Source organism: Topomyia yanbarensis, chromosome 1 (genome assembly GCF_030247195.1).
Source record: "Topomyia yanbarensis strain Yona2022 chromosome 1, ASM3024719v1, whole genome shotgun sequence".
Taxonomy (NCBI): Eukaryota; Metazoa; Arthropoda; class Insecta; order Diptera; family Culicidae; genus Topomyia; species Topomyia yanbarensis.
Window position 1 is genome coordinate 41,438,234 of NC_080670.1, and position 16,850 is coordinate 41,455,083.

The following is a 16,850-nucleotide window of genomic DNA, read 5'->3' on the forward strand; positions in this document are numbered from 1 at the left end:
TTCAGATAACGTACACAAGGACTCCCGTATCTTCCCCAGGAAATATGGGAATTGCTTTTTGGGCTTCATCGCACGAAGAGCCTCGATGGAGCTGAGGCTGTCCGAAATGATGAAGTAGTGATCTGTGGGCAGAGTGTCGATGATCCCAAGGGTGTACTGAATTGCAGCTAACTCTGCGACGTAAACTGAAGCGGGATCATTGAGCTTAAATGAAGCGGTGATAGTATTGTTGAAGATACCGAAGCCAGTGGACCCATCGAGATTTGATCCGTCAGTGTAGAACATTTTGTCACAGTCGACTTCTCGGAATTTATTATAAAATATATTGGGGATCACTTGCGGGCGTATATGGTCCGGGATTCCACGAATCTCTTCCTTCATGGATGTGTCGAAGAATACAGTAGAATCAGAAGTATCTAGGAAACGAACACGGTTGGGAGTATATGAAGAAGGGTTAATGCTCTGTGCCATGTAGTCGAAGTACAAGGCCATAAATCGGGTTTGAGAATTAAGCTCGACGAGCCTCTCGAAGTTTTCAATCACCAACGGGTTCAGAATGTCGCATCGGATGAGCAATCGATGTGAGAGTTCCCAAAATCGATTTTTTAGCGGAAGAACGCCCGCCAGCACTTCGAGACTCATCGTATGGGTCGAGTGCATGCAACCCAAGGCAATGCGCAAGCAACGATACTGGATTCTCTCCAGTTTGATGAAGTGTATGTTCGCAGCGGAGCGGAAACTGAAACACCCGTACTCCATCACCGACAATATCGTTGTTTGGTATAACCTGATCAGGTCTCCTGGGTGGGCACCCCACCATGTTCCAGTTATTGTTCGGAGAAAATTGATCCTTTGTTGGCATTTCTGTTTCAGATACCTAATGTGACATCCCCAGGTACCTTTAGAGTCGAACCATACCCCGAGATATTTAAATGTGAAAACCTGATTGATCGTTACACCCATTAATAGAAGCTGGAGTTGCGCCGGCTCACGCTTCCTAGAAAAAACAACCAACTCAGTTTTCTCCGTGGAGAACTCAATACCCAGCTGAAGAGCCCAAGCAGACAAATTGTCCAAGGTATTTTGTAATGGTCCTTGCAAGTCGGCAGCTTTGGGCCCTGTAACAGAGACCACCCCGTCGTCTGCAAGTTGCCTTAGCGTGCATGAATTGGCAAGACAATCGTCAATGTCATTCACGTAGAAATTGTAGAGCAGGGGACTTAGACATGAGCCCTGGGGAAGACCCATGTAGCTAAATCGCGATGTTGTTAAATCGCCATGCGAAAAGTGCATGTGCTTTTCAGACAACAGGTTTAGCAAAAAGTTATTTAAAATTGGCGAAAGACCATGCTGGTGCAGCTTCTCTGACAGAATGTTGATAGAAACTGAGTCAAAAGCCCCCTTAATATCCAAGAAGACTGATGCCATCTGCTCTTTGTTAGCATAGGCCATTTGGATTTCTGTAGAAAGCAACGCAAGGCAATCGTTCGTCCCTTTGCCTTTGCGGAAGCCAAATTGTGTATCTGACAGTAAGCCATTTGCTTCAACCCAATTGTCGAGGCGAAACAAGATCATTTTCTCGAATAACTTCCGAATACAGGACAGCATTGCAAGCGGCCGATACGAGTTGTGGTCGGAGGCTGGTTTTCCTGGTTTTTGGATGGCGATGACCTTCACTTGCCTCCATTCATAAGGGACAATGTTACCCTCAAGAAACTTGTTAAATAAATTCAACAAGCGCCTTTTTGCAGTGTCAGGCAGATTCTTCAGCAAGTTGAATTTGATTCTGTCTAACCCTGGGGCGTTATTGTTGCACGATAAGAGAGCAAGTGAGAACTCCACCATTGAAAACGGTGTTTCGTTCGCGGTATCGTGAGGAGACGCGGCGCGGCACGTTTTCTGTACCGGGACAGAGTCCGGACAGATCTTCTTGGCGAAAGCGAATATCCAACGGTTTGAATATTCCACGTTCTCGTTGGTACTATTACGGTTACGCATACGTCGAGCCGTACCCCAAAGAGTGCTCATCGCTGTTTCTCTCGTTAACCCGTCGACGAACCGGCGCCAATAACTGCGGTTTTTGGCTTTCATTAGACTCTTCATTCGCCTTTCTAACGACGCGTACTGTTGATAGCTAGCGGGTAACCCGTCTTCCCGGAAGGTCTTATATGCAGTGGACTTTTCCTCGTACAGCTCTGAGCACTCTTTATCCCACCACAGGGTGGGAGACCGTCCATGGGTATTCGCGCTGGGTACTGGTTTAGTCTGAGCTTGATTCGCACTGTCGAGAATCAAGCCAGCCAAAAACCTGTACTCTTCCTCCGGAGGCAGTTCTTGAGTGGATTCGATTTTAACGGATATCGCGGTCGCGTAACTCTTCCAATCAATGTTCCGTGTGAGGTCATACGAGACATTGATTGTTTCCGATGGTTTTGAACCGTTAGCAATTGAAATCACGATAGGCAAATGATCGCTACCGTGGGGATCAGGGATCACCTTCCACCTGCAATCTAACTGTAGCGATGTCGAGCATAGCGATAAATCCAACGCGCTTGCGCGTGCTGGTGGTGTAGGAATCCGCGTCATTTCTCCCGTGTTTAAGATGGTCATGTTGAAATTGTCGCAAAGATCTTGGATTAATGTTGATCTATTATCATCATGAAGACAGCCCCATACCGTACCGTGCGAGTTAAAGTCTCCCATAACTAGCCGCGGTGCCGGTAAGGATTCCGTGATATTACAAAGCGTTCGGTGCCCTACCGAGGCTCTAGGAGGAATGTAGATGGAAGCAATGCAAAGGTCTTTACCTTTGATTAGAACTTGACAAGCGACAATTTCAATGCCTGGTGTCGAAGGGAGGTTAATTCGGTTGAAAGAATAGGACTTTTTGATCCCCAAAAGTACTCCTCCATAAGGGTTTTCTCGATCCAGACGGATTATATTAAAGTCGTGGAAGTTGAGATTTATATCGGAAGTTAACCAAGTTTCACATAATGCGAAAACATCACATTTTAAACTGTTTAGTAAGAATTTGAAGGAATCGATTTTCGGGAGGATACTTCTGCAATTCCACTGTAGGACAGTGATCGAATCAGTGACCTCGTTTGATGACTTAGCCATCGAAGGATACGATCGCTGCAAGGAGGGGCCATTTAGCAGTCAACTGTTTCAAAAATGTTTGCACCATAGGGAGAAAATGTATCAGAATGCTTTTAAGAGGATCAGTAACATTGAAAGCTGTGAAAATTAAGTCCACTATGTCAGAAAATTTCACTAGTCCGCTACTGGACTGAGTATTTATTTGAAAAAAGGGAACACTTGGGGTTTTTGGTGTCCCTGGAAGTGGTGGATACTCCTTGTTAGAATTAAAATTTCCAAGTCCTGGAGCAAATTGCTTCGGCTTTAGTGCATCACTTCCGTTGGATTTATTGATTGTAGTTGGCGCACTCTGAGTGGACGACACCTTGGCACCCTTACGAGGCAATCTAGGGGAAGCTTGATTTTTCCTCTTCCTGGACTCCCCTGGGTTAACCAAAGATGTTCCCTCTTGTGGGTCGTCAGATTCTTGCTCAACGCCAGCCAAAAGAGCAAAGGAATTTTCGGAAGGGACAGATGGCCAAGCATTCTTAAGAATTTCTGCATAAGAGCGCTTCGAGCGTTCCTTAAGGGAGCGCTTAATTTTATCCCCGCGCTGTTTGTACGCGGGGCATGATTTAAGATCATGCGGAAGGCCCCCGCAGTAAATACACTTCTCAGTTTCTCCACTGCAAGCGTCATCCTCATGTTCTCCCTCGCATTTGCCGCACCTTTTCTTATTGCCACAATAGGTGGCTGTGTGGCCCAGCTGCTTGCAATTGCTGCAGTTCATTACCCGCGGTACAAACAGGCGAACCGGTAGACGAACCCTATCCAGGAGGACATAGTTGGGGAGGGAAGACCCGGAGAAAGTCACCCGAATCGAGTCTGACAATGAATAAGTTGTCTTATTATTCTCAGTTTTTGCTGAATACAATTGCTTGCATTCCAGAATCTTCACATGTTCAAGTGAGGGGTCCTTAAAGCAACCAACTCCATACTTCAACACGTCTTCGCACTTCAAACCCGGTTCGGCAACGACCCCGTCGATCTCCACTGCCAAACAAGGTATATACACCTTAAATTGCTTTGTAAAGCGCTCGCTGCGAGCAATCTGGTTTGCCTGGTCGAGGTCATTCACTAATATGCGTATCTTATTAGCTCTAACACGTGTTATCTGAGCTACGGCCGGGTAGTTAGCAGTCAGCTCCCGTGAGATCTCTAAAATATTAAGCGATTTCGTAATGGGCCGGAAATAGACCACCCAGGGCCCAGTTGAACTGGGTGGGTATGTTTTAATACGAGAAGGACTGGGGGAATCAGGGGAGGGAGTAATTTCGGGTTTATCCGGTATATCCATGGGAATATCATTCCCATCCAATGTTACTTCGCCCTCGGCCATTTAGGCACGAGGATAGTACGTGGTGTAAACGAGAGATGAAACTTATATTCAGGGGAAAGGGATCTAAGAAGTAGCGACAGATCGGGGGAAAGGGAAATGAGAAAAAAAAAAAGATACTTAGCTTATATAGCGGCTTGTCCGGTTATTGAACTATTCACTTCACCAACCTAGGCACCGGCGAACAAAGCCTGCCGCAAACAATGACTGGCCTTCACAATGTATATATTTATATTGATCCACTCTATGCACAGCACAAGAAAACGATCTGCTTCGATCGAGAGTTCAGACGATTGAGCTGGTACTGTTTGCTAGGATTTGTGTTCTACGAGAGAAGACTGTCGCGTATTTTATCACATAGGGGAAGTGCACCGAAGACGGTCACCCCGAGTAAGGTGGATAGTCTACATTGACAAGAAAAAAAAAATACTCCTATCAGGCTACCCCTGAATCGATTTCTAGTCCCACCAGGATTGTCTGCTCCAAATTTGAACCAAATCCGTCAAGTCTAGCTAACGGAGCAATGTGTTTGAATTGTATGGGATTCTTCGATAATTTACATGGAGCATTTTCAACGCTAGGTGGAACTGTATACATCAATTTATCACTGCACTACATATTTGACTTCCGTGACTACACGGGGCCTAATAACACTTAATTATTGAATCAGTAATCGATTCCCATGAAAATTGAAAAATTATGCGCTGCAGCTAGATAAGCTGTGATAGCTATTACATTCAGGTGAAGTGTGTGATAGCTATTTCAATTAAAGTTTTTTTCGTACTTGTTGCAAAAATTGTTACGGTTAGATGAATAGTATTTTCGGAAGAAATTTAGCATATATTTTACCTGTAATTTATCCACATTTCACAGGATAGAGGATGCCAAAACTAAATTTTGAATGTTGTCAAATAGAAAGTTGATGTCTTCTACAAAGTTGTGTAATAGGCTTTTTGCAGTCATGCGTCTTAATATTAATGTTTACATTACTTGTGATAAATGATTGCTTAAAATTTCAGAAAAAAGTTTCACCCATTGACGTGTTCATCTTAGGCACAGTAGCACGAAACGTCACAATGTAGGTAAAGTTGAATGCGACAATTTCGCACACTGAATTTATACTGAAAACGGTAAGTGATGCAGCAAAGAATCGTGCAATCGGACACTGCAAAATATTGCTATATTTTATTAACTCATAGTCTTAATGGTTTTCAATATCTTGTAGAGTAGAGTTTCACTGTTTATAGTTCCCTTTTAGCAGCACTGTAGATACTTACTTGTTTTTCTCTTTCAGCACTTCTCTGTGTAGTAAGATTTTTATATACTATTAGTACTAGAAGGCTTCCTGCAGGTTAGTATGGTAAATAATTTGTATTCTTATTAAAATGTTAACATTTTCAAACTTGTAGATAACTGTATGAACGCTACGGACACTAACTGTATATAACACAAGCTGTGATAAGCTCAAAATGAATTTCTGCACTAGTTCGTTGATTTTGGATTTCCCATAGATGTACAATCTTGTAGTATTCATTTTCTATTGCTTGGGTTTATACATAATCAAACATTATAAATCAAATAATTTTGTTTGTTCGAGTCTTCAATTCCATAGTCAGTACTCAATTTATGAACCACATAAATCATTTTAGTCTATCCTAAAATAAACTACTCCTTCCCGGGGTTCTATGTTGAGTGCCACATCAACAGATTGATCTACTGGAATGTTTGAAATCTAGTTTATGTATGTTATCAGTCCCACTTTGACCATACCCCATCCTAAAGTCTTGCTGTGCCCAGAAATCATCTCCAGTGAGCTCTATTTAAGATATTTTTGTACTGTAGTTTCTCAGAGTACTATAAACGACTTTTCGACAATTAGTCGGAACCTTGGCCATAATCGAAGTAACGAACAATGTAAGGATATTCATCAGTTCCTTCGTTGGTTTTTCGTTCAGCTCCTTCTCGGCCTCAAAATTGTTAGAATATATCATGCGTTTGAGGTTGGTACAGAAATTCTCGATTAGTTACAATTGAGCAATATTCGGAGGATTCGCGTTCTTCGGGACCACAGCTCAGGCGGTCCATCCCTTCGAACGACTGTAGTTGGGTAGTGGGCCGATGCGAAGTCCAGCATAAAAGCCACATCCTCTTCCGCACAGTACTTCCGAATGATGAGCATTTGGTACTGATAATCTTCCCATTCCCATCTAGGGTCCGATATGCCTCATCGTCCGTCACCTCCACCACATCGAGCTTCGCCGGGAAAATCTCTGGATTGTGCTCTACTGCTCCAAAACTGCCGTCTTGAACCTGCGCTTCCACATTATGACTTCCATCGACAGGAGGTACTTTACGCTTCTGCTGAACTTTCCGATCGCTTGGCTACTGCAAAACAACTGATAACGCTGACAAACTTTAAACTAAACTAAACTAATAAAAAAACTATGAATTTTTTGTAGTTTTATATTGTTTATAGGGATGACTGATCATCATCAAAAAATACATGTAAATATTATACTGGACATGAGCTATATGCATTTCTGGAAAACAACAAAAAAATGGAAAATTCTTAGATTAGTGGAGACTCGATCCCTAATTTGGGGACACTTGATTCCTTTTTCAAAACTTGTTCAAAAGAGCATATAGGGTAATAAGCCTATTTTTGCCCCATTTCTAATCCGAAACCTTTGCTTAGAGCAGCCATATTTGCTCAACGCATTGACTCAAATGGTATTGCGATAAATGGGATACTCGATTAGAGTTTTTGCTGCGCTCAAACAGAAAATTTTCACCATTCTCAAGACAACTTTGTTATTATATTGGCTCTTAATAAGAGGCGAATAGCCTTAAGGTTAAAACCTCTATAATCGAAATAAAAAAATTGGCCCTTAATGGCAAAGCAAAGAAGCTGAAATAATAAAATTGATAATGAAATAATGTGGTACCCTCTCTAGGGTACAAATAGGTACATTACCCCATTCAATGTTATAAATGGATTGCGGTATTGGTTAAATAGTTGTTATTAGATATTGTTATTTTTATTACTACATATTACGCATCTCTCACCTGATTTTTTACGAATTCCCCAAATCTCCGTGCAATTATTTGAACGCTGTCTTTATTATGGTTGAGGAACATGAAATGTGGGACGCATAGTTGCTACATATACTGTAGTAAACAATTACAGTTAAGTTTCTGTACGATTAAGCGTTTATTTTAGACATTTTTTTTTGTTATTTTATGGCAACAATGACTTCAATTGTTCTAGTGTGAATTTGGTTATTTTCAGTGGTGTGTACGAAGCATGGCAAAAGGGATCAAATCTCCACAAATTTGACGGGATTAAGTGAACCCATAGCATCTATTACAGCAAACTTTAGTAAAAATATAGTTGAACAAAGAATCAGCTCAATCATAACATATTCATATAATTGACATTCTCCTGTAATTCTATATGCAAAAGTATAGTATGTAGTGGGTGATTTTATCAATTGCATAAAAGTTTGAAAATTTAGAAAATAAATCTTCTTCAGTTCTTCTGAGATTTTTTTTTAAATCGGTAATAAATCGGGTACACATGTCCAATTTCTTTTTTTGTGTTAAAGAAATTTATGTTTAGATAAAACTACGCAACTTTCTAGTATATTCCCTGCTCTTAGTGTTGCATTCAATTTGACTACTCAAATTGTCTATGAAGAGCCTTCCATCTCGAATTCCCTGGACTTTCGTCGAGCCGACTATGCCGCATTGAAAGATACGCTCTTAATCACCATTTGGGATTTTATTGAATCGGCCACCACTATTGATGAAGCAGTGGAATACTTCAGCGCCGCTGTGCAGGATGCTGTTTCCCACGTTGTTCCGCCTAAAGTGCCTCCACAAAAACCACCGTGGTCGAATCTTAGATTACGCTCTCTCAAGCGAGCACGATCTGCTGCTCTTCGAAAGTATTGCAGTTCCAGGTCGCCATATTTTAAACGACAATTGAACATCACAAGCAACCGGTATCGTCACTACAACCATTTTCTGTACAATCGTCATGTTAAGCGCACCGGTGAGAATCTTCGTCGAAATCCAAAACTTTTTTGGTCGTTTGTCAACTCAAAAAGAAACGAAACTGGTTTACCATGCTCCATGTTTTTAGAAAATTCAACTGCCTGCACTGAAAGCGAGAAGCGTAATTTGTTTGCGATGCACTTTAAGCAAGTATTCCTCGATTGTTCCGCCACTTCGATCCAGATAGAAGAAGCAACGTGTGAGAAGCCTCGTGATGTATTTGATTTCAATATCCCAGATATAACAGAAGACATGGTAGCGTCTGCTATGCACAAATTGAATCTGTCGTTTGCTGCTGGTCCTGATGGTATTCCGTCGTCGTTGCTAAAGCGCTGTGCAGTCGCTCTTTGTAATCCACTGGCTAGGCTGTTCAATCTCTCGGTTCAGCAAAGTGAGTTTCCTACACGCTGGAAGTTTTCCCACTTGTTCCCAGTTTTCAAAAAAGGCGACAAGCGTAATATTTCCAATTATCGAGGAATCACTTCTCTGTGCGCCTGCTCAAAACTGTTCGAAATAATTGTGAACGACTCTCTGTTCGTTCGCTGTAAGAGTTATATAGATAGTGAACAGCATGGCTTTTTTTTCCAAAACGCTCAGTATCTACTAATCTTATGCAGTTTACCTCGAACTGCCTACGGACTATGGATTCAGGATGGCAAATCGATGCGACGTACATGGATCTGAAGGCGGCATTTGATCGAGTGGATCATGGGATTCTCCTTAAAAAACTGGAACTGCTCGGTATATCAGTGATGGCTGTGGCTTGGTTCAGGTCATACTTGACGAACCGTTCTGTACAAGTTCAAATTGGATCGACAACATCAGAATCTTTCTGGAATATAACGCTGTTGTATGGTGTCCTTACCATGCAAATTGGATCGCGAGGTTTGAGAGTGTTCAACTTAAATTTATAAGGTACGCTCTGCGGTTTCTGCCGTGGCGTGACCCAATCAATTTACCGCCATACGAGGACCGCTGTCGGTTGCTAAGAATCGAGCCAATGCACATAAGACGGATCACTTCACAAGCATCATTTGTCGCAAAACTACTCACGGGCGACATCGACTGCTCTGCTTTGTTGACTCAGCTGAATGTGTACGCTCCTGAGAGCAACACGCAATATGGTCAGCATGATCCGCTTCGATTTGCTTGCACGAGGTTCAACGAATTTGCAGAACTATTCGATTTTAATGTGTCGTCCAAGGTCTTCCATCAGCGACTACTTGACCTTTTTAATGTTGTTCGTGACAATTAGTTTTAAGTTTTTTATTCATTAAGACAATATATGTCAAATGAATGCTTCATATACAAATAAACAAATATTCGATTAATGTATTCTGATCCCCCTTTGAGTTACAATGATGGGATCAAGTCTCCCCGGAGATCAAGTCTCCTCAGTATCCCCTAAGGTACTATGATTGGCACAAAAATCGCTCAAAGTACCAATGAAAATCTTATATGCATAAGTTAGTTCTGCAAATGTCTTTTATGCGTGTGTTTGCAGGCCCGTCAGTGCACTATCATTGCCCAGTCAGTACCCCGTCAATCCCCATTTGTACCCCATCAATTCACGTCAACCCCCGTCAGTACCTCATTAGTACCCCGTCAGTGCCCCGTTAATACCCCGTCCGTGACCGTCAGTACCCCGTCCGTGCCCGTCAGTGCCCCGTCATTGTCCCGTCAGTGTACCGTCAGTGCTCCGCCAGTGCCCTGTCAGTGCTCCATCAGTGCCCATGAATGCCCCGTCAGTGCCCCGTAAGAGCTACGTAAGTACCCTGTTAATTCCCGTCAGTGCCCCATCAGTGCTCCGTCAGTACCCCGTTGCGATTAGTTGCATAGCCATAAACTTCTGCTGGTGCACTTTTTTGGTTGCTACTCAGTCTAGACCCCGGTGGTAAATCTAGGAAAGCTTCCCGGCGAAAGATGTCCCCTCGATATCGATTTTTTATTTGTTTTTGCTATATTTCTCTCGGATCAACTAGTAGGGTAGCGTGGTCGATCCGGTGATTCCGGGTGGAGCGTGGCGTCCGGTTCGCTGGCTACTCGACTAGTCTCCGGCGGTGGATCTAGCCTACCCCGGTGGAGAGTTTCCATGTGTTTCGGCCGTGATTACTCCGGTGTAAGGCGGTTACAATCTGCGTCACCACTCTACGTATGTACGTTGCTTATCATTTTGTAGACGCATTATCCGGGATGATGTCTGGCCATCCCGTTTCGCACCTCGGACATTCGAAGACCATGTGCTCCGGTGTCTCCTCGACATTCGATGACGTTGCGTGTCCGAACAGACGAAGATACTTCCTGAAGTGGCAGTAGCTTGACAGGGGCTGTGTCCCTTGTCGACAGGTGTGGGATGAGCTGGTAGGTTTACCTTCCCTTCTCCATATTGTCCCATTGCTGCTGCCACCTCTCCATCGAATCGTTTCTTACCATCTTCCTCACGTTTCTAGTGTTTCTCTGATTGCAGCACCCGATAAGCTCCACCAGGGTGATGACGATGGGAATCATCCCGGCAATAACGCATACTGCTTCTGACTTCCAATTGTTTCAGTGCACACTTCGAATGCAATCACTTGTCCTCCAACGTCGATATGCATCCGCTGAACCACAGTTGATGGCAAACAAAACCTCCGTCTTGTGGTGAGCTATCCGCAACTTGACCCCATTCAGCCAACTCTCGATCGCGTCCTTTTGACTCCGTCGCAGACACCTCCTCTTCTTCAAGTGTCCTACCGTTGAGTGACACGTCGTCGGCGAAACGCATAATTTTCAATTTCATGGGTAGTCGCAGTCTCGGGACCCCATCTTACGTCCCGTCCCAAAGAGTTGAACCGAGAATGGAGCCCTGAGGAACAAGCGCTGTCACTCGCATTGACTTCTGCCCTTCGTTCTTCTTGCACTCTATTCTGGAAGTAGCTCTTCAGGATCTGGCATAGAAGAGGACCCTCATTCTGCAGCGATGCGGCGATGGCTCCCCAGTATTGTATTCTTCACGTTTATCGTAACCACAGCGCAGTATCGATTTCCTCTTCGCTTCTGTTTAGAGGCTTTTCTCAGCGCTCTCGAGTACTGTCCGAATTTCCTCCACTTCCGATACTCCTTTACGTAATCCGAGCTGGATCTTAGACAGTCCGCACTCACCCTGCGTGCATTTAGTTACCCTGTTAAGGCTGATTCTTTCCAGGTTTTTTCCGAGTGTATCCAGCAAATATATAGGCCTATACGAGGCCGGATCGCCCGGTAGCTGTGGCAGCTTTGGCAGCAACACCAGCTTCTGTACCTTCCATATTTTTTTTTTATTATTTTGATTGTAGAGGTTTTAACCTTAGGGTCATATTCGCCTCTTTTCGGGTTAGAGAAATCTCTTTTGGAAAAATCTCTAACCCTATGTGCGGGGTTGGGAATCGAACCCAGGTGAGCTGTGTACATACCCTTCATATTTAGGGGAAGTTGCCTTCATCTAGACACTTATGCAGCACCATCCTGAACATGTCTGGGTATGCCAGGTTCGCAGATTTCAGCTCCATGATATGGTATTCCATCCGGACCGGTGGCTTTCATTTATTTCAGTCGCTTCGATGCTTCTGCGAGCTCGTCGTTGTCACTTGCCGATCGTTAGTGTTCGCTCCTTCTTTTTCACCGAACGGTGTCGGTAGCCAAATAGTTGGATCGTGCTTCGGGAAGAGATCCTCAACGATTATCTTCAACTTATCCCGGCACATTGCGGCCGTCGACCCAGGAATTGGCGTCTACTTTCCGGCACAGCTCCTTGTGGCAATCTGGTTTGCTAAGCATGATCTCCCGTTTTAACGCTTCCCGAAACGCTGTCTTGAGCTCCCCTCTATCTGGCTACGATATTGCACTTTGTCCCCGCCTTCCGGTTCTGAGATAAGCAGCGGGTACTGAGAGTCTCGTTCCACTAGTAAGCTGAACGCCGTCTATTGCGTGGCTCCAGTTTTCGCGGATTTGGGGCTTCACAGCCCTTCTTGTCAGATTAGCGGCATACACGATCTCGGTCCCGCTGACCGGTCGAAGTACCTCAAAAAAGTCTTTGTTGAAGGCTTTCGTCTTCCTCTTTCGTTCGCCGGTCATGCTTCCCCGTGCTGCAATAGAGTTCCGTTGGCGATACGTTGGGTGTATTTTTCGCATACTCTCCAGTCCATGTTCGCCTTTAGTGAAGGACTGCATAATGCAACGTCTATAATAGATTCCCTCTCGTCTCTCCGAAATGTGCTAACGGAACCTTCATTACACAATCGTACGTCTAACTTCGCTATAGCTTTCCGCAGGATATACCCTCTTGTCTTGGTTACTGTCACACTCCACAGCACCGGTATTGAGGTCACCATCATTGACTAGCGGCTTTCGACCAATCAACTGCTCGTGTGCAGCTGTTACGCACCTCCAAGGTGCAGTTACCTTGGAGGTGCGTAACAGCTGCACACGAAGTCGCCGTTAATTCTGGCGACCGCGAAGCCTTTGTATGAGCATTCTACCACTTTTTGAATGGAGAATCTTCTCATAACTTGTATCGCAACCGTTTCCCGTTCTACCCGCCACCCAGTTGCCGTTATCAGGGGAGACTTGAAACAGCTCTGCAATCAAAGCGATGTCACACATAGTGTGTGTTTTTTTAGTTCTTGGTAAAGCTTTTGCGCTGACCCAGCATACTTTCAGTAGTTAGACCATACTACCGATTTCATCCATCGTGTGCCTGAGTGAGAGAATCTGAACAGAGAAGATAACTCTAAACCCTACTCCGTAACTTCCATTAAGAGTCCGACATTTGCCTGATCCCCGGATTCCATTTGAAGTGACATCTTTCGTCGAGTGTTGATCGTCAGGTATCGTCTGGAATATTTCTGGATCTTTCATCTAGGCATTAATTAATTCACGCCTCGGGAAGCGAGAAAGAGAGAGATTAGTGCTTGAGCAGGATAGCACTGCTCTCGATAAAACAGGTTGCCCACACTTTTAATTTCGGAGGCTGTGTGAGTAGCTTAGTCGGTTCACAGACAGTTTTCTAACAGCGGTCTTCTGTCATGCTAATGCTTAAAGTGAAATCCAACAGAAGCTTAGTTTCAACGTTGTTGATAATCACGGTTTTCTTTTGTCACAAGCCACTAAGCGGATGTACATCTTTTTGGTGGTAATGTTCATTTTCTGCTCCCTTCCTTCATTGAGTTCGATGCAAGACACTATAAATATCAATGGGGCTATCCCGAGGGGCAAGCATTGAATCTTCAAAACGAAGCAGTGCCAAAAGTAGTATTTAATTAGTTACTTTAAAAACCATTAAATACCATAAAGTACATTAAGTACCGCAAATAATTAAAAAAAATACGTGCCAAGTTCATTGTACTTTAATTACAGGCAAGATTTTAAGTACAGCACCTTCGTACTTTAAATGCACAACATATTTTAATTACCGCCAATATGTACTTTAAATACTCACACATCGACATCAATTACATTAAGTACCTTATTAAGTACAACATAAATAGTTTTAAATACTTTCATTATTTACTTTAATTATATTCAAAATACGTGGGCATTTTCAATACGATGCACTCAAACATTCTAGTGCTTGCCCCTCGAGCTATCCACCGTTTAAGAAGAAGGTTGTTCCTGTACGCCATCTTTTGGTTCAACTTCTTTGATCAGAATTATTATTTTTCGGAATTAAAAACCTAAAACCTGGACTCATCGGGCTCGTATTCTTAAATTAGTGTGGACATTCCAATCTTCAGTTATCTTAGTTTTTCAATCAGTGACGTATCACAACTATTTCAAAACAAAGTTTCCATATCCTAACACAATCCACTCTTTTTCACTCTTCCAGCCCGATTCTGATGATCTCCTCCTACGAATACGTAGAGTACGTGAACGGAAAAATGGTCGCCTCCTGTCTGACGCCGGTGGAGAACTTTTGGCCGGCGGCATTTTTCGTGGCGAGCATCGTGGTGTTCTTCATCTTTCCTCTTTTTATTCTAGTCATCCTGTACTCGGTGATCGCCAAAAATCTAATGGACAACCCCGGCATCATCATGTCGAATGCCAGCGGCAGCCGGAACAATGTGCTCAAGTACCGGAAGCAGGTGATTATCATGCTCGGTGCCGTCGTGGTTAGTTTCTTCTTCTGCCTGCTGCCGTTCCGTGCACTGACACTGTGGATTATCGTCGTGCCTAGCGAAGTGATCGTATCCATCGGTATCGAGCGGTTCTATATCATACTGTACTTTTGCAGGATCATGTTGTACATGAACTCAGCCGTCAATCCGATACTGTACAATCTGATGTCGTCGAAGTTCCGCAATGGTTTCCTGCAGTTGCTGGGCTGCAGCAAATTGATAAGATCCGATACTTTGTCGTCTGGTGCGAGAAAAGGTACGTTCCACACAACGTCGACGAATCTCAGTAGCTCTCACAATAGTTCGAGTCAGAGACGCTTCACTAGAGATGAGGGTAGTGTCAGTGGAAGTGTTCGAACGATTGCTGAGAATAGCAGTAGAAAACGACTGCTGTATCACAGGCACAGCAGTACGGTATCGATCAGATCTTCATATGATGAAATACGAGACGGTGTGCCAGTGCTAGCCGGAAGTTGCCTGTTGGAAACTAGTCCACTGAAAGCAAATATAATCGATGAACTAGATGAAACTAGTACACTGCCAAATAGTTACGATTTTCTTAGATGTAAGCAGCTCACCGCTAAGTGTAATGTTAGCTGTACTGCCAATAGTTGTAACAATAAGACTAGTCATCGGCTGAATGGGAGCATCTCGGTAGAACCGACAACCATTCGCCAAATCGACAATAAATATTTAGTATTAAGAAAAGCCGTTGTAGTGGTACGCAAAGTCGAGGAACAACCCTCCGACGAACAGCGTCAAAATAGTACAGAGCAGATCTCACCTGGGGAACCGTCCGGGAAGGGCCCCCCAGGACAGGAAACAACTCTTATCCTAGAAGCACGCGGAAGCAAGCAGCACCTATTGTCAATCACTGCCAAAGAGGCACCGAATGGTAACTGCGCCAGCAGCAGCCCGGAACAAAATACGCAAACCGATAAGGGGTGTGTGGGTGTGAGTGAGATGGGTGCGGGCAAAAAAGCTGACAGCAAGCATGATCCGAATCGTTGCGAATATGATGACGGGGAAGGGTTTGACGAGATTACTAAAATAAGACAGTTTTATGGGTCGATGGAATGTGATATCTAGGAAAGTGAACCGGGAGGATAATCTGAACGGTGGTGATAAGTAGAACAGAAATCTCGGATGGATTGATATTTTAGCTGGTGCTGTTAGGTGGGATCTCTGGAGATGGAAGGACGGTTGGGATAAGAGTTTATAGAAGGAAAATACGTGAAACCTAAGTATTGTACACATTCTATTTATTTAGTATAATAAGTTAAGAAAAATTTCTGTAATAAAATTGTGGTTGAAATGCTTATGGTTTTATTACCTAATTTCCTGTTAAAAATTCAGTTCTCTTTATGTATACTTTTGCACAACTCCGTTGTTGTCTACATTATCTGTGAAACTCTTATTTAGGCTTCGAAACTTCCAATTGATTTCAGTTTGTACTTGTTTCAATATCGTCTGTATACTCTAATTGTAATTGTATAATTGGCTTGTACTCGTCGCGCTAACTTCTGTAAACTCACAGCAATTCGTGATATCGACGGTTGTTTTAGATTAAAGCTTTCACGGGAAAATTTAATTTTCATGCCGTAATATCAACCGATTTTCAATCTTGTGGCATTTAAACAAATCTACAAAGTTATCCATGTGTTAAAATTTGCAGGATTTGCTGGAGAACAAAGGACATATAGAAGCTTGAAGTTAGGGTTCCGACTAGTTTTAAGGCTTGGGCCAGGAATATTTAAAAAAAAGATGGGTGGGTAATGTCAGAGACATTTGGAATGTTAATTCGAATGCTGCAATATTTACTGTCTTCTGCATGGTTGCATTAAAATTAGCTAATTCGGAACTTATAATGGAAATCTCGATATAATGGTACACAAACATTGGAATGGAAAATATTCGGTAAACTGTACCTTTCTTCAAGATTATATAATGAATCTGTCATAAGTTCAAGTCATATGTTTTACTTGCGATTATTGAATATTTTCATCACACCCAAAAGTACTCGTCTAGCTGCACATTTTTAGAAATAGGCCAGTTTCAAACAGGGCATACCCAAATAAAGCAAATTAAGAGTTATATCGGATAACAAATACTTTTTGGACCCACGATAAGTTAAACCCAATCCACTCCAATTAAACGCCAGTAGGCCATTTACGCGTGGAATGACAGCA

General features: G+C 43.2%; 1 protein-coding gene across 1 annotated transcript in view; it reads left to right on the top strand.

The window, feature by feature from the left end:
• LOC131677449 (growth hormone secretagogue receptor type 1) overlaps positions 1-15,964 on the top strand; it is a 93,820-nt gene extending 77,856 nt beyond the window's left edge. The window contains exon 4 of the mRNA XM_058957283.1: positions 14,373-15,964. Coding sequence (XP_058813266.1) covers positions 14,373-15,750 — 1,378 coding nt within the window. The 3' untranslated portion in view covers positions 15,751-15,964. The remainder of the gene's footprint in view (positions 1-14,372) is intronic.
• The last annotated feature ends 886 nt before the right edge of the window (positions 15,965-16,850 follow it).